The 22,870-nt window shown below is 52.4% G+C and overlaps 9 protein-coding genes across 9 annotated transcripts; 4 read left to right on the top strand and 5 right to left on the bottom strand.

Annotated features, from left to right (window-relative positions):
• Positions 1 to 727: 727 nt before the first annotated feature.
• On the top strand, positions 728 to 4,003 carry N7496_008138 (putative zinc metalloprotease; the record flags this gene model as incomplete). Its single annotated transcript, XM_056701057.1, has 3 exons — positions 728 to 1,622; positions 1,678 to 3,749; positions 3,815 to 4,003. 3 exons carry the CDS (start codon positions 728 to 730, stop codon positions 4,001 to 4,003), a joined length of 3,156 nt encoding a protein of 1,051 aa, XP_056553120.1.
• A 407-nt stretch (positions 4,004 to 4,410) lies between these two features.
• Positions 4,411 to 4,931, bottom strand: N7496_008137 (mitochondrial 54S ribosomal protein bL34m; the record flags this gene model as incomplete). The annotated part of the gene is made up of 2 exons (XM_056701056.1): positions 4,411 to 4,759; positions 4,858 to 4,931. 2 exons carry the CDS (start codon positions 4,929 to 4,931, stop codon positions 4,411 to 4,413), a joined length of 423 nt encoding a protein of 140 aa, XP_056553119.1.
• Positions 4,932 to 5,452: 521 nt separating this feature from the next.
• Positions 5,453 to 5,980, top strand: N7496_008136 (uncharacterized protein; the record flags this gene model as incomplete). Its single annotated transcript, XM_056701055.1, has 1 exon — positions 5,453 to 5,980. One exon carries the CDS (start codon positions 5,453 to 5,455, stop codon positions 5,978 to 5,980), a length of 528 nt encoding a protein of 175 aa, XP_056553118.1.
• Positions 5,981 to 6,355: 375 nt separating this feature from the next.
• N7496_008135 (zinc metalloprotease) lies at positions 6,356 to 8,007 on the bottom strand (the record flags this gene model as incomplete). The annotated part of the gene is made up of 5 exons (XM_056701054.1): positions 6,356 to 6,588; positions 6,652 to 6,844; positions 6,905 to 7,651; positions 7,721 to 7,903; positions 7,993 to 8,007. The coding sequence occupies 5 exons, from the start codon at positions 8,005 to 8,007 to the stop codon at positions 6,356 to 6,358; spliced, it is 1,371 nt and encodes a 456-aa protein (XP_056553117.1).
• A 798-nt stretch (positions 8,008 to 8,805) lies between these two features.
• N7496_008134 (translation initiation factor eIF2 subunit gamma) lies at positions 8,806 to 10,720 on the bottom strand (the record flags this gene model as incomplete). Its single annotated transcript, XM_056701053.1, has 7 exons — positions 8,806 to 8,836; positions 8,900 to 9,232; positions 9,287 to 9,500; positions 9,564 to 9,982; positions 10,051 to 10,230; positions 10,294 to 10,381; positions 10,450 to 10,720. The coding sequence occupies 7 exons, from the start codon at positions 10,718 to 10,720 to the stop codon at positions 8,806 to 8,808; spliced, it is 1,536 nt and encodes a 511-aa protein (XP_056553116.1).
• A 652-nt stretch (positions 10,721 to 11,372) lies between these two features.
• Positions 11,373 to 12,931, bottom strand: N7496_008133 (putative 60S ribosome biogenesis protein Mak11; the record flags this gene model as incomplete). Its single annotated transcript, XM_056701052.1, has 2 exons — positions 11,373 to 11,948; positions 12,008 to 12,931. 2 exons carry the CDS (start codon positions 12,929 to 12,931, stop codon positions 11,373 to 11,375), a joined length of 1,500 nt encoding a protein of 499 aa, XP_056553115.1.
• Positions 12,932 to 13,650: 719 nt separating this feature from the next.
• eaf1 (MYB and HSA domain protein) lies at positions 13,651 to 18,098 on the top strand (the record flags this gene model as incomplete). The annotated part of the gene is made up of 4 exons (XM_056701051.1): positions 13,651 to 13,694; positions 13,781 to 13,912; positions 14,020 to 14,209; positions 14,253 to 18,098. 4 exons carry the CDS (start codon positions 13,651 to 13,653, stop codon positions 18,096 to 18,098), a joined length of 4,212 nt encoding a protein of 1,403 aa, XP_056553114.1.
• Positions 18,099 to 18,974: 876 nt separating this feature from the next.
• On the top strand, positions 18,975 to 20,902 carry spp2 (spliceosome ATPase-activating subunit SPP2; the record flags this gene model as incomplete). The annotated part of the gene is made up of 2 exons (XM_056701050.1): positions 18,975 to 20,424; positions 20,892 to 20,902. The coding sequence occupies 2 exons, from the start codon at positions 18,975 to 18,977 to the stop codon at positions 20,900 to 20,902; spliced, it is 1,461 nt and encodes a 486-aa protein (XP_056553113.1).
• A 676-nt stretch (positions 20,903 to 21,578) lies between these two features.
• N7496_008130 (cupredoxin domain-containing protein) lies at positions 21,579 to 22,839 on the bottom strand (the record flags this gene model as incomplete). Its single annotated transcript, XM_056701049.1, has 4 exons — positions 21,579 to 22,157; positions 22,228 to 22,296; positions 22,356 to 22,391; positions 22,459 to 22,839. The coding sequence occupies 4 exons, from the start codon at positions 22,837 to 22,839 to the stop codon at positions 21,579 to 21,581; spliced, it is 1,065 nt and encodes a 354-aa protein (XP_056553112.1).
• Positions 22,840 to 22,870: the final 31 nt, after the last annotated feature.

Raw genomic sequence — 22,870 nt, 5'->3', positions numbered from 1 at the left:
CACAGGATGACTGAGAGGCTGCATTCATTATTGCCAGTGATCTGGGAAGAAGAGGATCCTTCAAAAAGAAAAGAAAAGAAAAGAAAACTTACGATTGTTTTATGACCAGCGCTAGATAATACGTGCAACTACCTTTTAATAGGCTTTCTATTGTATATACCACGACAAACGACGACTCAGTGCCCGCTTTGTAAGAAGAACACGGAACCCGACCTGTGGCTCCGCCTGGGTCCAACACACAAGCTCATCCCAGAACATACTCCATCGTGTCTCGGTTCTATCTACGAAGCCTGAATCGGGTGACACATACACAGTTCCTGTGAGTTGACCTATCCCGCTCCTCCCCTTGGCTCTTGGAAGAGTACCAATCCCTACCTGAGACCCCTCCGAATTTTTGCCTGCCCCGCCGTCACACAGGGCCCATGTCGGAGGTAATCTCCTAGATGCGTCGCTGCAAAGTAAATGGGTGGCCAGCCTTTGGGTTTACTTTGCTTCTTGCTCTTTCAATTCCACTGTGGACACGGTGCATATGCCCCCTTCAATTTCCCAGAAGCTATAGTTGGAGCGTTCGAAGGTGTTCCTTGTGAAACATCTGATCTACGGCTGGATATCATTTTGCGGCCACGTGGTGAAACAGTCCTTTTATGAATAAATGAGGCTGACAAAGATAAACAGACTGCCAAACTTCCGGCGAAGTATCTTCTCTGGGCTTGCCCCATTGATCAACATGTCGCCCTCGGTGCAGAAGAGCCAGTTCAAGCTGCTTCAGCAGTTCAAGCCAGACTACTCCGCGAGCGAGTTCACTGAGTATGAGTCGCAGCGCACCGGTATGCGGGTGGTGGTCATTGACCAGAAGGGCCCCAAGGTGAACGGCTACTTTGTGCTTGCCACGGAGATCCATGATGACTCGGGCGCCCCTCACACTCTGGAGCATCTTTGCTTCATGGGCTCTCGTAACTACCGTTACAAGGGTTTCCTGGACAAGCTGGCTACCCGGGTCTACTCCAACACCAATGCTTGGACAGCCACAGACCACACAGCCTACACCCTCGACACCGCCGGCTGGGAAGGCTTTGCTCGCATCCTGCCGGTCTACTTGGAGCACGTCATTGCTCCCACTCTGACGGATGAGGGCTGCTACACAGAAGTTCACCACATTGATGGCTCCGGAAACGATGCCGGTGTCGTATACTCCGAGATGCAAGGCGTACAGAACAACGCCGCTGAGCTGATTGACCTGGCAGCTAAGCGTGCAACTTATCCTCCCGGTGTCGGCTTCCGCTACGAGACTGGTGGCATGATGGAACAGCTTCGCGTTCTGACCGCTGAGCGTATTCGGGAGTTCCATCGTGAGATGTATCAGCCTAAGAACCTCTGCCTGGTCATCACCGGTGAGGTCGACCAGAATAACATGCTGGATATCTTGGACAAGTTCGAGGACACCATCTTGGATGTCATCCCGAGCCCGGATGCGCCTTTCACTCGTCCTTGGACGGACTCCAAGCAGACTCCAGCCTTGGAGAAATCCATCATTCAGAAAGTCGACTTCCCTGAAGAAGATGAGTCCTTTGGCGAAATCGAGATTCGCTTCCTTGGACCGGATTGCAACGACCCCATTCAATGTAAGTTTTATCATAACGCCTGCGCCTTGGGACAGCGAAGCTAACTTACTCACAGCCGGCGCTTTGAATGTGGCTCTCCTGTATCTCGCTGGATCGTCTGCGTCTCTCCTGGAGAACACGATCGTCGAGAAAGAGCAGATTGCCAGTGCCGTCTACTATGCTACTGAGGATCATCCTAGCATCGAGATCCGCTTTACCCTGACCAGCGTGGAGACTGACAAGCTTGAGAAGGTTGAGAAGCGATTCTTTGAGATCCTGAAGGATGCCATGGGCAAGCCGCTCGATATGAAGTACTTGAAGGAGTGCATTGACCGTCAGCGCCGTTCGTGGAAGTTCTCGACCGAGAACTCTGCCAATCCCTTTGCGGAATACGTTATCACCGACTTCCTGTTCGGAAAGCGTGATGGCTCGACCTTGCGGGATGTTGCATCTCTCAAGGAATACGAAGCCCTTGAGCACTGGGAGGAGGACCAATGGCGGTCTTTCATCACCAAGTGGATTGCCGATGCCAACCATGTTTCCATCCTGGGATGCCCGTCCCTGAAGCTGTCCGACAAGCTCAAGAATGATGAGGAGGCGCGAGTGGCCGCTCAGAAGGAACGTCTTGGCGAGAAGGGGCTCAAGGAGCTGACTGAGAAGCTGGAGAAGGCCAAGGCCGAGAACGACAAGGAGATCCCAGAGGAGCTTCTGGCCAAGTTTGCCATTCCCGGAACCGATTCCATTCATTTCATGAACACGACCACGGCCCGTTCGGGTGCTGCCCTGAAGGCCGGTCGTCCCGACAATCAGATCCAGAAGTTGATTGAGGCCGACGATGAGGGCCAGCCCCTGTTCATTCACTTTGAGAACATCCCCAGCAGCTTTGTGCAGCTGTCTGTCCTCATCTCGGCTCAGTCTGTGCCGCTCCAACTGCGTCCCTTGCTGTCGATCTACACCGAGGCTTTCTTCAACATTCCTGTCGAGCGCGATGGCAAGACCATTAACTTTGAGCAGGTCGTCGTGGAGTTGGAGAAGGATACTGTCGGCTACGGAATGGACACGGGCCGCGCCCTTGGAAACTCAGAAATGCTCCGTCTGTCCTTCCAGGTGGAGCGTGAGAAGTACGAAGCCGCCATTGCCTGGTTGCAGGAGCTGTGCTGGAGCTCCATCTTCGATGTCGAGAGACTGCGTGCTATTACCACTCGCCTCTTGGCCGACGTGCCCGACTCCAAGCGCAGTGGCGATGACATGCTGGCAGCAGTTCACGTCATGGTCCACTACGACCAGGAGTCTATTGCCCGGGCTCGATCTACCCTCGTCAAGGCACGCTACCTGAAGCGTGTCAAGCGCCTTCTCGCCGAGAAGCCCGAGGAGATCGTCAGCCGTATGGAGGAGATCCGCAAATCTCTGTTCCAACCCGATAATGTCCGGGTGATCGTTATTGCCGACCTCGAGAAGCTGCCTCGCCCCGTCTCCTCCTGGAAGTCCTTCGCCGAGCGCCTCGGAAGCAGCGACAACCTGAAGCCCATCACAAACCGTCGCGCGCTGCTGAGCGACGCCGGCAAGAACATCGGCGGCCATTCGTACATCGTCCCCATGCCGACTGTGGACTCGTCGTACGCCTATGCCACCGCCCGGGGTCTCGATTCCTACGACCACCCCAAGCTCCCCGCTTTGCTGGTCGCTATTGCCTACATGAACGCCGTGGAGGGTCCTCTCTGGGTCGCTGTCCGTGGCAAGGGTCTGGCCTACGGTACCAACTTCGCCTACAACATTGACACCAGCTTTGTTAACTTCGACGTGTACCGTTCTCCCAACGCGCACAAGGCTTTCGAAGCTAGCAAGCAGATTGTCGAGGACCATCTGTCTGGCGCTAGCCCCTTCGATCCTCTCATGCTCGAGGGTGCGATCAGCAGCATCGTTGTTGGCTATGCCAACGAGCAGATGACCGCTGCCAGCGCTGCCCAGGGCAGTTTCATCCGCCAGGTCGTGCGCAACTTGCCTAGCGACTACAAGGAGAAGATGCTCAAGAAGGTGCGGGATATCGGCGTTGAGGATGTCAAGGGTGCTCTGCGCGAGATTATCTTGCCTTTGTTCTCGGCGAAGACTGCGAACCTTGTTATCACCTGCGGTACTGTTCTGGAGGAGGTATGTTTATCAATTGACTTTTTCTGCTCTGCTGCAAGAACCGGTATACTAATTTCGTTGAACAGACCCTTAAACAAGGCTTCGAGTCAATCGGCTTCACCCCGACTGTCCAGCCCCTCAAGGAGTTTGAGGATGACTACGGCCTCAAGCTTGGTGATGAAGATGAGGAGGAAGATGATGAAGACGAAGACGAAGATGACGAGGATGACGAGTCCGGCTCTGAGGAGGAGGACAGTGACGAAGATGACGAGTGAACGCGCTCCATGAAACGTAGACACGGCAACCTAGGTAGAGCTTGATACAATAGCTAGCTAATACAACAAGTATGGAAATGTGTCGAGACACGATTACAAGGGAAGGAAATAGATAGTAAACAAAAAGAACATAGCTGAAATGAGTATAATCTCCACAACTTCCCAATTCCAAGTGTTTCAACACCACCGGAAGGGAAGGTAAATATGGTACAAATAGGCCACACACAGGCCTGGCAAATCCTGCCTCAAAGCTCTCAACAATCCCATCTATCCAGATGAGACGAACTCCGCATATCCCTCCACATGCAACATATGCAATTAGGGCATGTCATCCTCCAACTCGCTTGCCCATCTCTAAACAAACTCCCCTAGCTGGGACCACGACGAATCACACACACAAAGCGCAATTACCAGCTCATAGCCTTACGCCCCTTCAACCGCCGACGAATAATAGTCAACCGGCCTTTCCTATCGGTGTTCCGAGCCAAGAAACCCGAGCGACGCTTCTGCACACGCCGCGAGGGACGGAACGTGTTACGCTTCACGCCCAGCGAAGCGGTAGCCGAGAACGAGCGGCTCTGAGGGGGCAGCAGTGATGAGATTGACGGGGTGGAGAGTGCCGGTGTCGAGGGAGTCCTCAGGGAGAGGGAGAAAGTCTGGAGGCGGGTTGGTGTTGAGAGGAGAGTGGTGGAGAAGGGTCGGGAGGAGAGGAGGGCGGTGGGTGTGAGGGTTGTTTGAGGTGTGAATTGGGTGATTCTGGATTTGTTAAAAAGGGTTGTTAGTTGGTTGAGGGCAATTGGGTTGAGTTGGGATTGTTCTGCGGAGGAGGAGCAGATCTCGCGTGCTTTGCGTACCTGGTCATTGGGGTGCGCATGGCGGACACCGTGGTTTGGAAGGAGGGCAGGGCCCTGCAGCGAAGACAGAGCATTGTGACGAGGCCAAGTCTGGTGAGAGATGTGGGAGACTGGGGGGTTGGTTGTGGTGGTTGTGAGGTTGAGCGGGCAGATGGACGTCGCTGGCCGAGTTGCGGTGGTTCGGAAGTTCGAAAGAAAATTAAGCGCGGAGCCGCAGGCACGGGGTCCCGTTGATACAGTAAAGACGAGCAACAGCAATGCAATTGGGAGATCAATAGCTAAAAGAGTACTGTTATATAATAGAATCTCTAATATTCAAATCTTACTTCTTACACAAAATCTAGCTCGAGAAAGCCCAGAGTCATGGTGTTGCACCGTTCTTATAGATTGCTGAATATGCTACCCGATTAGGCCTAGCGTCCCGAAACTTTTTTGTCGCAAATGCGCCGACACTTCACCATCGACTTCCTTCAAAGATCCCCCCGGACTTCATCCACGCTATTCCCAGTCCAAACTTTAGACGCAACCTCCAGCGTCTATATAAAAACCCAACCACACCACAACAACCGGCGATTGACCACCCGCGCCCGTCAAAATGAGCGCTCAAGGCCCCGCCGCCCTCCCGCCGACCACGGTGCTCACCACCAGGCCAATCTCCCAATCCGAGGCCCACGAGTTCCTGGCTATGTACCTGGAGCGCGCACGAACCGATGCCTCCCTCCAGCCAAACGCAAGCATCAACGAGAGCGGCCCCGTCTCCCGCACAACCTCCGCCGCGCCAAACTTGATCCTCCACAACTTGAAGCGCGTGCAGGCCGGTCTGGCCGGTGAAGTCCTGGGTCGCGATCTTACCGTCCAGAAGATGAATCCCGGCGAGGATTACCTGGATGTTCCCGCTGCGGGGGCTTCGGCCGATCAACTCGAGAATGGGGAGGAGCAGGGTGAGGGCGAGAAGGATGATCTTGAGATGAAGGATGTGGAGATGGAGACTGAGGCGGAGGCTTTTGCTGAGCAGGAGGAGCAGTCGGCGGCTGTTGATAAGGAGGAGCGCAAGAGGAAGAAGAAGGAGAGACGGCTGGCAGAGAAGAAGGCTAAGGCTAAGAAGGAGGTTGACTCGGATTGATTGCTTTTCTGTTTGGCTTGGATCTTTGAGCTATGGGCGTTGTTGCATTGGGTCGGAGTTTTTTTCTTTTCTTTGTTCCTTCTTTTACTTGATTACCTCTTCTTGGTACATGTTTCCCCCCTGTTACTGGAAATGATCTGGGGTTGGACATGTGAAAACTGCATGCATTTCATTTGTCTGGATAAAAAAAGTGTTATTTTACCCCAATAGACAGAGTGGTGCCAAAGCTCGGGAATGGCCCAATCCGAATCATGATGGAAGCCTCGAGCTATTTTTTGCTTCCCTGAAACCCCCCTCTTTATATGACCCGCCATGTGTGGGTAAAGAAATCCGTCGGGATATGGTCAAACCGCATCGCTCCCACGCTGTCGACGTTTACAGCTCGCGATCCGCAGCCTTGACCGGCTTCTCACTGTCCTCTTCCTTGAGCTCGGTGACCTTACCACCCTTCCAGCCAAGAGCAGCGAGGCGCTCAGTCAGGATGGGGTGCGAGTAGTGATAGCTAGCATACATCCAGTCAGCATCCATGGTGCTCAGGTTCTGGATCTGCAGCTTAAGCAGAGAAGAAGCGAGTTCCTTGGAGAAACCAAGACCCTGAGCGAAGGCATCTGAGGGGAAGACGTAAGATTAGTAGATGTTTCCTAGAAAATTAAGATAGAAGATTAACATACCGGCCTCAAACTCAAACTTGCGGCTCAGGATGTTCATCAGGAGCTTCACGACGGCATCCATGGGCGCGAGGGCATCCGAGAAGAGAAGGAAACCAATCATGATGGGCTGCTCCTTGACAAAGCCGAAGGATTGGTAGAGAGACTTGTTGTTGACAAAGACGGAGAACAGGGCGAAGATGTAGAACATGTGGAACTAGAATCATATTAGCAAAGGGGTTGAAAAGTCAACACTGCTTAGCTTTCCGGCGCATACCTGAGCAATGCCAAAGAGCTTGGTGGTGTGGCTCAGACTCCAGTGACCGAGCTCATGGCTCAGGACGGCGACGACCTCCTGGGGCTGGCTCTTCTCAAGCAGGGTATCGTAGATGACAATATGCTTCTTCCAGGGCAGACCGTAGAAGTAAGCATTGCTGTGGGCACTACGCTTGCTGCCATCAATGACGTGCAGCTCCGAGAGAGGGAACTTGAGCTTCTTGGCAAGGTTCTCGACACCAGTCTTGATCTCACCAGGCTCCAGAGGGGACAGTTTGTTGAACAGAGGCAGAATAGCGATGGGGTAGATAGTAATTGCGAAGACCTGGACGAAGACACCGAAGAGCCACAGGTAGTAGAAGAAAGAGTTACCAGTCTTCTGAACAATCTTAAGCACGGCGCTGATAATCGGAGTTCCCAAGACGATACCCAGCATCTGGCCCTTGAGCATGTCCGTCACCCAAAGCTTGAGAGTCTGCTTGTTGAAACCGAACTTCTCCTCCAGAACGAAGGTGTTGTAGTAGGAGACCGGGATCGAGAGGATAGTGCTGAGAATGTTGAAACCGAAGATGAACAAAAGCGTTTGCGAGATCTCGCCCTGGAAACGATCGGGGAAGTACCGCGCCAACACGAAGCCCGCGACGCCCCAGAGCTTGGGGAGAACATCACCGTAGACGAAAACGAGATTCTGGATTTGACCATAGAGACCGGAAACGAAGCTGAACTTAGCCTTGGCGCGACCATACGCCTAGAATTTCATTGCATGTCCGATAAGCTTCTGTACACGTTCCCATCATTTCATTGCGCGACGTCATACCTGGCTTTGATCAAAGACCTTTTGGGTAACCTCGCCCTCGAGGACCTTAGGAGCCTTTGTGTTTTGAAGAACCTTATACTGTCGGAGAGAGAGGAGACCCTCAAGGACGAACTGGCCCAGGGAGAACCCCACGAGGACGTTCTTCCATGGGAAGAGCGGACGGTCGAGAAGACGCGCGAGTTGCTAGTGAAACATGGCTGTCAGTCAAGATTACCCAAAGAAAAGGCATCAAGTGATGGTCGAATCACTCATTTCCACAATCATAGACTTACCTCGAGAATCCACATGATGCAGATGCGCGACGTTGTCAAGGGAGGGATACTCGAAAGGCCAAAGAAGCTACTTTGTTATTGCGGGTTGCCTTAGTCAGATGGGGCCGCGGGCAGGCTCGGCTTTGATGGCGATCAATGCAGGAACCATCACGACTCCAATTAGTAGTATATAGGTCTTGCTTTTTATTTATTAAAAAGTAGACTTTTGCTCAGAAATCCGAAGTCAAAGTACGAGAGTCAAATAAATTCTTTATTTTCCATAGCACTCATTCCGCCTCACTATGGGCTTTGAACAGCAAGACCTATATCCATCTACATAGGGCTTGGCCATGCAGACGCAATAACTAATGAAAAAAGAAAATCAGGTAAAAAAGAAGCCTCTTCAATACAACTCCCTAGAACACACAAAAGAAAAAGAAGTAGACTCCTTCTTCATCACCGTGACTCATATCCTACCCCGTCTCGGTCCAAACCCACCGGGCATCCTACTATAAGCCATATCGAAAGGCCGCAGGTATATCCAAGGCGCATAGTTGGACTAAGAGACGGTGTAAAAATTTCGGAAAAAACACTTCTCTCTATTCAGCCGGGGGAATCTGTAAATGTCATGCCTTCACTTTTTCCGACTCGTCATAACCGTAAAACTTTTTGCGATCGTAAACCGCGGAGCGTGAACCCGAGGGAAAGCGAGCGGTTGGAGTGTGGTTGGCGGAGGAATTCACAAGCGATTCGTCTGTCGAACTATCCTCATACAACATCTCTCTTTCCGATTTCCGACCACTCGGGACTGGACGTCACTTGGGACGCACTAATTTAGTGCGCAATAGGCTCGATGGTATTACCACTGTGAAAGAGCATTGTTAGAAATGGAGGTATCCAGATACGGTAGAGACAAAGGAATACATACGCAACGATGTTGGCCCAACCAATCAGACGCCAGTGCTTCTCGATTCTTCGGCTGATAGCAATCTTCTCTCCAATCTCCGTGCAGGCGGGGCTGGTCAGGCTGAGCTTGGCAGCATCGGCCTTGACACCCAGAACCTTAGCACCGGTGGCAGTGGAACCAATGTTAACCATCAGAACCTCGTTCTTAGCCAGCTTGGCAACCTTGGCTTGCTTGCCATCGGCAGTCTTGACACCCAGCAGGCGGCGGAGCAGGAAGTAGTTGACCTCAATCTCGGTGTAGATGGCGGGCAGGCGGCCACGGTGGCCGAGGACGAAACCGACCAGACGATCGGCACTAATACAGAGGTTAGTGAAATTCGAGAACCCAGATTATGAGAGTAGCACATACCGGCAAAGAGTGGGATCAATGCGGGTACCAACACCGATAAGACCACCGGGGGTAGCGAAACGAAGGGGGTTGTTCTCGGCGAACAGAGACTCGATGCGGGAGAAAATGGGGCGGCACTGGATGTTACCAGCCTCATCCTTGGTGACGAGACCGGGACGGATCTCAATCTCATCGTTCTCCTTCAACACACCCTGGAGAATGGAACCACCGGCAACTAAGGAATATCGTTAGCCACTGACGCCAGTCCAAATGGGCCGAGCAATTCCATGAAACTTACCACCACCCTTAAGCTCATCAATCTCCGCACCAGGCTTGTTAACATCGAAACTTCTGATGACCATAAGCTGGGGGGTCTCGCTGTAATTCCTGATGGGCATAGGCAGAGAGACGAGAGCCTCGTTGACGGCGTCGATGTTGTACTTCAACTGAGCGGAGATAGGAATGACGGGGGAGCCGTCGGCGACGGTACCGCGGATGAACTTCAGGATAGACTGGTAGTGTTGCAGAGCGCTCTCCTCACGCAGCAGATCGACCTTGTTCTGCAGGATAACCATGTGGCTGAGCTTCATGATCTCAATGGCAGCCAAGTGCTCGGAGGTCTGGGGTTGGGGGCAAGTTTCGTTTCCGGCAATCAAAAGAAGGGCAGCGTCCATGACGGCGGCACCTGACAACATGGTACTCATGAGAATGTCGTGACTAGAGAGAGGCGAGGCAATATATTAGCTTATGCCAAGCTTCCAGAACCGCATAAAAACGCAACTCACCCGGGGCAGTCAACGAAGGACACATGACGGAGCAGGCGGTATGTTCCCTCACAGCCATCCCGCTCACAAGGGGGGTCAATCTCCTTCGCACTGTTGTAGCTCTTGTAGCATGTTGGCCGAGGGCAAGCGGGATTGTCACACTTGTAGATCTTGGCGTTCGCATAACCCAGCTTGATGGTACTGTAAAGGTGATCGAAGATTAATGACTGGCTTTTCGAATCCAGGAAATAAAGGGCCTCCTACATGTTACGCTCCAACTCGTTCTTGAAACGGACGGTCTGAACCTCTGAAATAGCCTTCACGACCGTACTTTTCCCGTGTGCGACGTGACCTATCAAGGTTGGACATGGATTAATCACAGAGCTTCCAAATGACATGCTCGAGAAATGGCATCCTTACCGATGGTACCGATGTTCTGAGTGGCCTGACGGGCAATAACTTCAGGCGACAAGGGCGACAGTGTGGAGAGGTCCAGGGTAGTCGGGTCGGGTTGCTCAGGGAGCCAGGGACGCTTGGGAGCCTCGGGAGGCGGGGCAGCAGACTTCTTCATCGCAGACTTGAGAGGCTTCTCATCGAGAGGCTCCTGGTCGTCGAAGTCCTGGGCGTTGGTAGCATCGAGGTTGGGGCTGCCCGGGAGGGACTCATCGGAGAAATCGCCGTTGGTAGCCATATTGAAAAAATCGATCGCGCGTTCAGCGGCGGTCTTCCCAGCTTCAAATATAGCAAGCGGAGTGGTCCTTTCCCGTCGGAATTCGAGAAGATTGGGCGGAAGGGGAGAAGGTTCCGGTGGTGGACGGAGGGAGAGGTTGGATGAAAATTGCTGGTGGGCGGCGATATGATCGAAGAATGTAATGGTGGGGGGTTTTGTGCAGTGGAGAGCGAGCGGGCGGTGTCTCTCTGGCTGGGCGGGAACAAAGAGCCTACTATAAGGTACACTCGAGCTGTATATCAGTGATGCATTAAAAATTTCTTTGCAATTAAGAATTAATTGTTAGAAGAGAGGTTTAGCTACTGTGTCGTTGACTCTTTTTCACTTGGTGTTCATTGTAGTAAAAGTGGAAAGTCTATGGTCACGATCAATGTGAGCCTGGGTGCCTTGGGTGTCTATATGTACTCTAGTTACTTGTTACGAGGTTATGAGTCAACTTCACATAACAGACAGCTGGTTGGATATGTCTTTTCTCTTCCTCTCAGAATAGCCATAGTGATACTGAAAATTGAACAGAAACGCTTTATGCAAACTTTTATTTGGCATGTCTGAATACATCCGAGTCTAACAATACAATGGGTATATACAATGGCCGATCACCAGCATAAGCAAATCACTCGTTATCCTCATCACTCTCGGACTCCTCTTCTTCAGACTCCTCATCTGCAGAGTCGAAGAGAGATGAAGGATCTTCAGCCGGCAGCATAACGAACGCTGCCAGGCATGTGATGCGGTTTCCAGTCTCATATGTCGTCAGAAGCTTGCCGGTTTGGCGGGTTGTATCCTTAGACTCCTTCGAGCCCTTGGACTTCTTTGCAGGAACCAAAGACTTTCCATTCACCTTCCAGACACGAACCACTCCATCGCTGTTTCCAGTCACCAGCAGGAAATCGTTACGAATCTCAGTTGCTTGTCCTTCCAAGCTCAAAACCTCGAAATCCTTGATACGTCCAGGCAGGTCTGCTTGCTTGCCACCAACCTGGGCCACCGGAGTAGCGTGGGGAATAGTAGAGTCATCACCTTCCTCAGCATCTTGCAAAACCGTAGTCGAATAGAAGATGACACGGCCATCCTCCGTGGAAACAGCAAGCACGTCTTTCTTCTCCTCATCATCACCAAAGGATACATATTTCATCTGATGAATCTTGCTTCGAGGGTTGGGGAGAAGTCTGCACTTGGGAGTCGAGTCCTATATTGAAAAGTTAGCGCGTGACACGAGAGTAGAAACAATAAGCGTGCGCAACTTACAACTCCAAACACCACAGCACCCCATTCGAAAGCCACCGCAAACTCTTCGCCGGCAGCATTCCATGCAAGACGACGGCCCTCTCCACTACTCCACTTGCCCTCCTTAACACTCTGGAGAATCTCTCGTCCAAAGTTCAACACACCCGCCTTCTTACCCGTAACCAGATTCCAGAGACGCATACACTTCTCCCCCTTGCCCACGCTCAGCATCAACTTCATACTGGGGTGGACCGCAAAGTGGTTCACACCAGACGGAGCAGCACCCGGGGGCGCCGTGTCACCGCTGGGGCGGCCTTGAACCTTGGGGTGTGGGGCTTTGATAGTCGAGACGACGGACCAGTCACGAGTTTTAGAAATAGAAATCTCATTATCCTCACCGGCAGCAAGCAGCTTGCTGCGCGAGGGGAAGCTCAGGGCGGTAATGCTGGCAGAGTGGTGCAACAAAGATCCAAGCTCGCGGTTTTTGGGGTTCTCGAGAATTTTGTTTCCGGCCAGTGTCGGCACAGAGGGATATTCGTCGCTCACAGCGGGAGGAGCGGCGGCAAGAGAGTACAGCTGGATTCTCTCATCGGTCGATCCTGAGGCGAGGAAGACCTTCTGAGCATCCGCCGAGTCGGTGGCCTTGGGCAACGGGGAAAGGGCGAGGCAGCGGATTGCGGAGCCATGGGCCTCGAACAAGAACGTGTCGACGCATTGAATCGAAGGGTCAGACTCATTGGAAGCTTCGTCTTTGGTGTTCAAAGTAGAGGCGGGGAAACCGGCTGTGAATCCGTGCAGCACGCGTTCGTAGGAACCGGTAACCACTTGGATAGTAAGAGCTGCATCGGGAGCTTGTGACGGGGTCGGGGCCGATTTAATTGTTTTTGCGGGGGTTTCGACGGGCTTCTCCTCCTTGGAGGCGTCGTTGCGCTTGCGCTTGACCATGGTTTCAGATGATTTAACGGTAATTATGGTGAAAATGCAAAGGTTGAGCTGGAAGACGAGCGGCTTTCCCGTAGCATTTTTTTTCGCGGGTTATCGGCGCTGATAGGAAAGTGGATGCCGTGTTGCCTGAATAGGATTTGGATGCCTTAGTGCCTCATTGCGCTATGTCCCTGCCATTTGATGCCTGAAAAATCCTGATCCGTGTCGTTATGCCTGAGGTGTCCACCAGTTCGCAAGCGGCCTTGGTTGGAATGCTGGTCATGAAAAGCCTGAGGCTGTAGAATTACACATTACATACGAATCTCACCGTCGCCAGTTGGTCCTGCATCGGCAGACCTGGCGATGTTGCTTTCTGGCTGCCACCAAGTAGTATATTAAAGTTGGTTAGAGTAATGCCAAACTTGCGTGATCCTTTTAAATAAACCCCAGAAGGCGGTCGTCATTCCTGGTTTGCTCCGCTTGCTTGCTCCCCTTGAAGCCCTTGGCAGGCTGTAATTTTACTGTACCATACCTTCACCACCACCCGCTCCTCAGCGCTTCCCTTTTTTCCCGTGCCAACCCGTACAGAAAAGTCCTCCCTTTCTTGCCTCCCATCGCTTCACGCGACAACCAGATCTGATTTTATCATTTCGAGCGATTTTTCCAATCTGAATGACCTCGGTCAATCCACTCCCTTTCTCCCCGCGTTAATCGGATGCTGTTTCCCCAAGTTAGACCTCATGCTCCGCGACGAGCTTCTCCGGTCTAAGAACGATGAGATCGCGTAAGTATTAATCGCAAAATTCGAAAATTCCCAAAGGCGACCTGTCTGGAGGGTGAACGATGAAGTTTTGGCTAATTTTGCCCCAGAAACTGTTTGTTGTCGCGCAAGCGAAAACTGACCGAGTTGTATTATGCGACCGTGGGTTTCGAGGGTGCGACCGCCGACGCTCTCTACCAGCAGAAAGAACAGGCCTTCCTCGACGCCAACGACCTCACCAAGTAAGTTCCTCCCCTCCCTTCTCTTCAGTTACTCCTTTATGCTTGGCTGCATGCATCGATCATATTACGCAATTCAAAATGCGCAATATGCTAATGCCTTTCCCCAGAGGGCGTTACTTCGACGAATCTACCCTACCGTTGCCCACCCATGCGCGCGCGCGTTCGCCGATCCAGAAGCCTGTCACGCCTGCTGTCACCGCGGAGGTGAAGGCCCAGCAAACTGCTGGGATCACTCCGCCCCCCGACAGTCGATGGTCGCGCCCCTCTGCTTCCCGCCGGGGCAAGCCCCCAAGGCGCGTCAACCTTACCCTCCACGACCGCTGTCGCATCTACTACACAGGTTGCCCCAGCTTCAACTCAACCCACTGAACCGGTACAAGCTCCCTCGGTCGCCCAAAATCTCGCAGTTCCCTCCGCGATTGCACCCTCCAATCAGCCTGTAGCCGATGAAACGGCAAACGTACCGGCGCCAGCAACTCGTCTCAGCTCTCAGGACCACGATGGAGCAGAGATCACGGTCTCTTCTGGTGCAGCTAAACCCACGCCGACAACTGGAACAGCTCCCTCATCATTGGAGATTCCACCTACCTCCCTCCCTCGAAAGAAATCAGACGCGCGACCCTCTCTCACACTAGGACCCTCACACCCCGAACAACCTCTCTCACCCGCCTCATCAATCGACCCTTACTCTACCAATACCCCTATCCCTGTCGCCGCATCGCCCGATACCAGCCCCGGAGAAGAGATGGCCGAGGTTAGGAAGCTTAGTCGGCAAAGCCCCAAGGATAGCCGATCTATGCATCCCCGGCCAGGGTTAATTCCGTCGACGCCGGACGAGCAACTACGAATGGAGGAAGCCCAGTCACTGCAGCAGGCCAATATTAACGGCCTGTCATTGGCCCACGGGACCATCCAGGAGACCGCAGACGCCCGCGCCGATAAAGACCAAATGGACATCGATCGGGAACCCTTGGTCGCGCCTGAAGAGTCTAAGCTTCCCACCAAAACGGCTGCTCCCGTGACGGAAATGCTGTCCCCTACCGAGCGATTGGCAGATGAAGATCGACCAGCTAGCGACACACCTGTTGAGATCAAGAAGCCGATATCTATTCCACCGACCCAACCGGACATTGCCCAGCCACGGATGACAACTCGTGTTTCGTCTGGAGCTATCCGTCACAAGTCCGTTTCTGAAATCCTGGGTGAGACCCCAAGACACACGGCCCACGATAAAAGCCATCCAACAGGTGAACCCCAGACGCCCGAAAGTCTTGCTCGCATGCGATTCAAAGATCGCAAGGGCCGAGAGAAGGAGAGAACTAGGGTTTCGACCGTCGTTTTCCCAAAGCAACCTTCGTCTCTGCAAGATAAGGCTGAGTCTATGGACCTTGTGGGCCGGGACTCGGGGGATGCGGTTGCCAAGTTGAACGAGGAACAGGACTACCTGTTCACGCTGTTCCTGAACAGGGCGTATGCTCCACCTAGAGGAACTAATCTCAACACTCTTCTCGCATCGGCCCATAAGACACTGAGCACGTCCAACCATCTCCTGGAGTATCAAGAGCAAATGGACTGCCGCACACTTCGACGTATCTACGCTCTACAGAATGCTAATCGATGGCCTTTGCGACAAATGAAGCGATCAGCTGAACCCCCTCGCTCTTTTAGCCACCTGGATGTCCTGTTGGATCACATGAAGTGGATGCGCACGGATTTCCGCGAGGAACGGAAGTGGAAGCTAGCTGCAGCGAAGAGCTGTGCTGATTGGTGTGCGGAATACGTCAACAGCGACGACGAGCATCGGTCACTCCTTCGTGTAAACGCTAAAATCCCCATCCCCAAATCCGCGAGATCCGATGCGTCGAAACTGGGTGTGGCTTCTCCCTGGGAAGACACGGGCGACGAGACATTCGCGGCATTTCACCCAACACCCGATCTGGTGCCATCCGCGGAAGAGGAATCGGTCAGTGATGGGTTTAATGAGGAGACTCGGCATGAGCTGCACGATACGGTGGCTCCCGCGGCTATCTTCTCATTGGGCTCTGACGAGTTCAATTTCTCTATTGATATGACACCTTCTGCGGAGAAGCTGCTGGACGAATTGCCACTTTATCAACCTGTTCGGTTCGTCCATGAGACTCGGACGCCAGCCTTCAAAGATCTCCCCGATTCGGCTTGGAAGCATGAACTTCTCCCCGTCTCGAAGTTTGCTTCTACCAAGATCACCTTCCATAAAGACGAAGAGCGCCCACGTAAACACACCCGATACGACTATTCTCAATATGGTTCCGCCTCAGATATCCGCCTCACAGATCTGCCGCCAGAGCAGACCAACGTTGCTCTCTTCCGTCCTGAGAACAAACCCATTCGAGACCGCATCCACCCTGGTCACTCCTTCCGACCACCTACGGAGCATCCGATGCCTTCGGTGGGATTCTTCGAATCTCGACAGTCTTCTCAGTGGACTTTGTCAGAAGATGACGAACTCCGCCGCTTGGTCAAGGAATATTCTTACAACTGGTCTCTAATCTCGAGCTGCCTGACTTCACCGTCACTGTTCACGTCCGGAGCGGAGAGACGTACCCCTTGGGAATGTTTCGAACGTTGGGTAGGCTTGGAAGGCCTTCCAGCGGACATGTCCAAGACGCAATATTTCCGGGCTTATCACCAGAGACTGGAAACTGCCCAGCGTACCGTCCTGGCTCAGCAGCAAGCTGCCCAACAGCAACAACAACAACAACAAGCGGCTAATAATGGTCAACCACAGCAGCCTGTGCGTCGGAGAACCACTCAGCCCTTACGGGTGGACAGACGTAGATCGTCAAGACATCTGGCTTTGCTTGATGCCATGCGGAAGCTGGCCAAAAAGCGGGAAACGATATTGCAAAAGCAGCAGCATGCATCTCATCTCGCTTCGTTGAGGAAAGCAAACGAGGCCAACCAGCCCAAACCTCCAATCTCCTCTCCGGCAGAGTTCAGCCGTCTTAAGCACGAGCGGGAAATGAAGTTGCAGGAACGCCAGGAGCAATACCGACAGCAGATGATTGCTCAGCAAAGGGCTAGTATGGTCGCTCAGCGTGGTGGGCAGCTGCCCAACCAGCAACAGCCGCCACAGCAAATGATGAATGCTCCGGGCCGACCTAATAATTTGCCTCCGAATGCACCAAATGCCGCCATGGTAAACGGCACTCCGAACGGGATCCCTGCTGGGATGACCCCTAATATTGGTGTTAACCAAGCTCGCGCTCAACCCATACAAGGAATGCCACCTGGAGCGGCACCCGTCAATGGCCAGATTCCAAACAACCCTATGGCCATGAAAATGATGCCTCAGGGTCAGATGCCGAACGTGGGTGCCCGACCAGGTATGCCGATGCAGGCGTCTCCCGACAACGCCCGAGTTATACGAGAGGCCAACCGCCTGCAAGAGCAACAACGGTTGTTGCAATCCCGCCAGCAACAAGTTCCTCAGGCACCGGGCCAGCCTCAACAGCCCCAACAGCAGTTCCACAACCAGCAGTTCGCGCCGCAAGGATCGCACTCCCCCAACATCAACGTGCCCAATGTTAATGGTGCTCCTAGCAACCCGGCTATGATGGCTGCTCTTCAAGCCCAAGGTGGGATGCAGAGCCCGTCCTTCCATAGTGGCACCCCACAGGGGGTTTCGACTCCTTCGCCTCGCATGGCTCAGCCCAACCCTCTCTCGGGTGGCGTGGTTCCCACCATCAGCACCTTCCAGAGTCAAATCCAAAGGGCCAACCCCAACCTTCCTGCAGACCAAGTGAACAAGCTAGCCACCGAACGCCTCAACCAATACCAGCAGCAACGCATGTCTCAACAAGCTGCTATGAACGCTGCCGCAGGTGGTATGAACAACGTGCAAGCCAACTATCAGGTCCCACACGACGGGAACTTCCAAACTCCTCAGCAGCCTGGCATGCCAAACGGTGGTCCCGCAATGCAGGTTTCTCAGAATCAAGGGTTCTCTCCGATGATGCGTGTTCCGCAAAACAGCCAACAGAACCGGGTCAACGTCACTAGCTCGCCAGCAGTGAATGGAGCCGTTCCCCAGGCCAGCCGGAGTGCAACACCCCAAACCCAGCGCAGCGGGAGCGCCCAAGCCGGCGCAGTGCAAGGCTCAAGCAAGAGTCCACACCCTCCACCTGCACAGACAGCGAGCAGCTAAGGACCAACATGGTTCGATGCGCTTTGTTGCTCTGCCCCTTCCTCTTCAAATGTACATACTTCCCCACCTCACCCTTTTACTTTGGTTTATTCCCTCTTTTCTTCTGCGTCGGTGCTCCGGGATAACATCGGCGCACCTTGCTATTCTTTTGACACCCCCACGCCATCCTTGAATCCTTTCCTGCGCGCTCTGATTCTACCTTCAATCTTGTCCGAAACCCCCCCCCCCCCCCCCCTCCCCTTCCCTGGCGTGTTCATTAATCTAATGAACCAGACTTGGCCCTGGCTCCCTGTTACCAGTGCTCGTTAATATTCTGGATTTGGGCATGTATTATCTTCTGGGACGGGCGAAAATTCTGGGTTGGTTTTTTCGTTAGACCCACGGACTCACGAGCACGAATTGTATGATTAGTTTCGAATCTTATCACCCCATATTGACTCGATTGTACTTCCTCTCGTAACCTCTAATATTGGACTGTACCTTTAATACTCTTCACAGTTGAGATGGCGAGAGGATCGTTCCGATCTAGCTAGGGCCTCTCTAAATGCGTCTGGAACTATTGTCATAGGTCCATCTGTCAGCATGAATAAGACTGTAGACTCTATCTTGGCAGATAATTAGTTACCAATCGGTATTCAGCTGCTTAGATTCATGAATTCTAGACTCGTAATTATAAATCTGACTGTTACGTCTCTCATATAGTAACTACTCTATCAGTGATCGATAGCAGACCGACCGCCCACCGCCCTCGTTAGCCGCGCGGCTAATTCCGCTTTTGCCACCGCCTCCATGAAGAGCTCTCGTATCAAACCTTCGAACTCGCAGTCCTCTTCCTAAACAACCACCAGAGCCTTTGTCATTGACAGTTCTGGCGGGATGTCTTCATCGCGAGGCTTTGCCGATCACAATGGGGGTGGCTCAAAGCCATCTTCCACTGGACCTACAAAGAAGGCTGGTTTCGCTTTCCAATCTCGAGGACGGCCCTCCGATTCTCCAGCCAGCAAGAGTCGCTCCTTACCCCGTCGCCCACATCAGCTCGGCCATGACGATGACTCCTCCGACGAAGAGCGTGCACCCGTGCACGAAGAAATCTCGGGCTTTGATACGCATACTGGTCGCCAGATTACCGCCGATGGGCAAGCTGTTAGGGATACGAACAAACCACTCGTGATTCCAGTGACGAGTAAGAATAACTGGCGCGATCGCCCGGGCACGAATGTGAAGAAGGGCAAAAAGAACTTGTTACCGCGTGAAGTGCAGGCTATGCAAGAAGCGCAAAAGAACGGACAGGCTCCAGCTGGAGGAGCCGTTGAGACCGAAGGCCCGAGCATGGCGTATGGTCTTAGCTTCGCTCAGAAACCTTCTGACCAGGATGGGGAAAGTTCTGCCGTTAAAGAGGACCAGCCTATGCCTGATGCGCAACCAATTTCCAAAGAAGACCAGAAGCCTCTTACGGAAGATCAGATTGCTATGCAAGCTCTGCTGCGAGAGACTACCGGTGAAGTCGAGCGTCGGACAGATCTTGTGATTGAATCCTCTAAGCACGACGAGGATGATGAACCTTTAAGACGCCACGATGAGACCAGCTCTTTCCGAACAGATGTCGCTTCTCGCCCCGAACCCGCTACTTTGGATCAGTACAACGCTATCCCTGTCGAAGAATTTGGAGCTGCTCTCTTAAGAGGAATGGGCTGGAAGGATGGACAGTCTATCGGGCGTGGTGATTACAGCTCCAGCACGGCCGCAAAGAAAGCAAAGAATCCCGGTGTCCCAGAGCGACGCCCGGGGTTCTTGGGAATTGGCGCCAAGGATTCTGGAAAGGGCGCCGAAGTGGAGCTTGGTGCTTGGGGAAAGTCGGCCATGCGCAAAGCATCTAGGAAACAGGGCGAAGAAAACGAGGGTGGTAGCGTTGAGGGCGTCTACATGCCTGTTACGATGCGGAACAAGAAGACTGGCGAGTATATCACCGAGGAAGAGCTCGCAGACCTCAAGAAAGAGTCGTCCAAGTCTCAAGTCGACAAGGACGACTGGCGAGAGAGACGGGATCGCAACCTGGAGAAGAGCGGGCGGGAAAGGGACCGGGACCGGGACCGCGAGTACCGCAAACGCGACTATGACGACGACCGGTCTGATCGAAGGAATGGTTCCTCACGCAGGGATCGAAGCTCATCTGCCGGCCGTCATTCATCTAGACGCCCAAAATACGACGATGACGACAAAGGTCGAAGGGACGATCGCTCCTATCATGACCCAGACCGCGAACGAGAGCGGGATAGAGAGCGCCGTCGAGATCGTGATGATAGAGATCATCGCAAAGATCGGGACCGTGAGCGAGACCGAGATAGGAAATACCGAGATGATCGGTATAGCAGCTCTCGACACTCATCTCATTCATCTCGAAACGACCGAGATCGAGACCGCGACTCTCGTCGAAGTTGACGGGACGATTAGAGGACGATTAGCATATTTGATTTGATTGTTACGATAGAAGGGACTTCGCCAAAAACCCCTAAATCCTACTAAGTGCCTTTACCGCTTCTTCCGCTGGCCTATACGCTCTACCCCAATATCCCAAAATTCTCTTATCTAGGTAGGTACGTACGGTCACTGTACATAGTCTTTTTCCTCTACCAATGTAGTGCTTTCCTTTCTAAGATACCGCCGCTTTTCTGAGGGCGTTTAGAGTCAGGCTCACTGAGTAGAGTTCAGACCAGGCTCAGACTCGGAGAGCTAATCAGACTATTCACGTAGGCATAACTAACTAACTTAACTTAACCTAACTAAGTTAACTAGAGAACGCTTAGTAACGTGATTCCCGCTTGATCGAGCCTCCCCATAATCTGTACGATACCAAGTACTCCGTATTATCATTCAGATCATAACATATCAATAACAAGAATACTATATTGCTTGATTCTTAGTGTACGATAACTCTCTAGCATTAGAAACAGCCTAGGCAGATCGATATATTCAAAAAATGGTTATTTACTTACTAAAATTACGCTCTAATCGAGAGATGTATTGTTATGCCCTAAAGTATTCTTCGAGCCTATAAAGATACGTAGTATGATATATCTAGCACCAGGACATCTAAAGACCTCATAATTGGCCATAGGGGCGCCCAACCACCCAACCGAGTGGCTGGAAGTTAGTTAACGAACTGGTTAACTAACTGTTAAGCACCTAGTTTAACTCTAAAAGTAACATCACTATAGCGCCCCACAATATTATTTATTTCGTCAATCACTTTTAGGTGGCCCTTATTTTCCGATACAAGCCTAATTTTCATGTGTGTATAGAATGTGTGAGTGATAAAGAGAATGACCAAAGCAGTACGGAATAGAAAAATGCATCAGCAAGAAGAAAAACGAAAGAAAGATTAGGTCATACTTCCACATCAGCACCCAGTCCCCACATTTACAAAGAGAACAGGCATCGAGGTTGTAGATCACCGGCAGCGCGTAACTCTGCCAAGTCAAACTATGGGCCCCTACTGTCCGGGAGTTCATAGATCGCGGCGTTGACGTCCAATTCCGTTGGACCTTGGGCGGTGCGCGAACCTTGCTGGGTGTTGTTCCAGTTCCATTGGCCGGAATTAGGACGAGACGAGGTGCCACCAAATCCAGACGCTGATTCGGGAGCGGTCGAGAACTCACGCATCATCGGTTCTGGGCCACTAACAGAAGTGAAATTAGTGCCTGGAGCTCTGCCATAGTTGCTGTCGAGGTCACTCCTGCGGTTGTCATGATTGCTGCCAATGCTGTTGAATAAAGATCGTCGCTCCGCGTGCTCGTCCCGTGAGTATACGCGCTTGCGACCGATGACAAAGAGCAGTACGACCACAACAGCAATGAAAACAACGGCTCCGATAACAATGCCGGCAATCGCTCCGCCACTCAACCCACCACCGCCGCCGCCATTGGTTGCGGCACTGGTTGCACTTGAGTTGCTGGAAGTTGATGACCCACCGCCCTCGGCGGGTATGGATTGGCCGGGAACCACCATGTAAGGGTAGGTAAGAGCCTTTTTGTACTGCTCATCGAAAGTTTGTGTAGAATTCTGAAATTGAAAAAAAATAATAATAATTAGAGGCTTTCGCTGTCATGACCGAGTAGTTGTGTGAACTCACCGGGTTGATCACACCCACCATTCCGTTTTTGAGACATGAGCCAATTGCAGTACAGTAGAAAAACGTTGGCTGTCAAAATTAATTGTCAACCAATGTCCCTTCGAACATAGAGAACTTGCTTTTCTTACCTGAGTATCATTGATAACTATTGACCAGGTCGGCAACTTCGACCATCGGGAATGTTAGTTGCATTTGTCTAGAGCGCTCAAGTCGATAGCAGGCCATTCTTACCGGACCAATAACTTGACCATTACTCTCATTGAACTTGTCCATCATCCCAGAAAAGAAGACACCCTCACTAGCTGGCACACACGGAGCGTCAAAGTCTGCTTTCACGACTGAATGATTTGTCGGATTGAATTCGAAAACGACAACATCGCCGGGGTTGGCCGTAAGATTGTGCGGGACGTAGGCCTGAGGGCTTGACTTGGGTCCGACTTGAACAGTATGCGTTGCGATACCAGTCGATGTACTTGAGGATGAGGCAGGGAGTAGGGTCGTTGAACTGGTCGCTGCTGTCGTCTCTGAGCTGTAGTATTCTTCAGCATATCCTCCAGCCGACAAACCGATCGAGACCAGGAGTGGTCCAAGCACATGCCGTGCGAAGAGCATTTTTAAATGTCGTTAATCGTAGATGTGCTCT

Source organism: Penicillium cataractarum, assembly GCF_028827025.1.
Source record: "Penicillium cataractarum strain IBT 29864 chromosome Unknown utg000007l, whole genome shotgun sequence".
Classification (NCBI taxonomy): Eukaryota; Fungi; Ascomycota; class Eurotiomycetes; order Eurotiales; family Aspergillaceae; genus Penicillium; species Penicillium cataractarum.
Note: the sequence above shows the minus strand (reverse complement) of the source record. Positions and strands in the feature narration are given on the sequence as shown.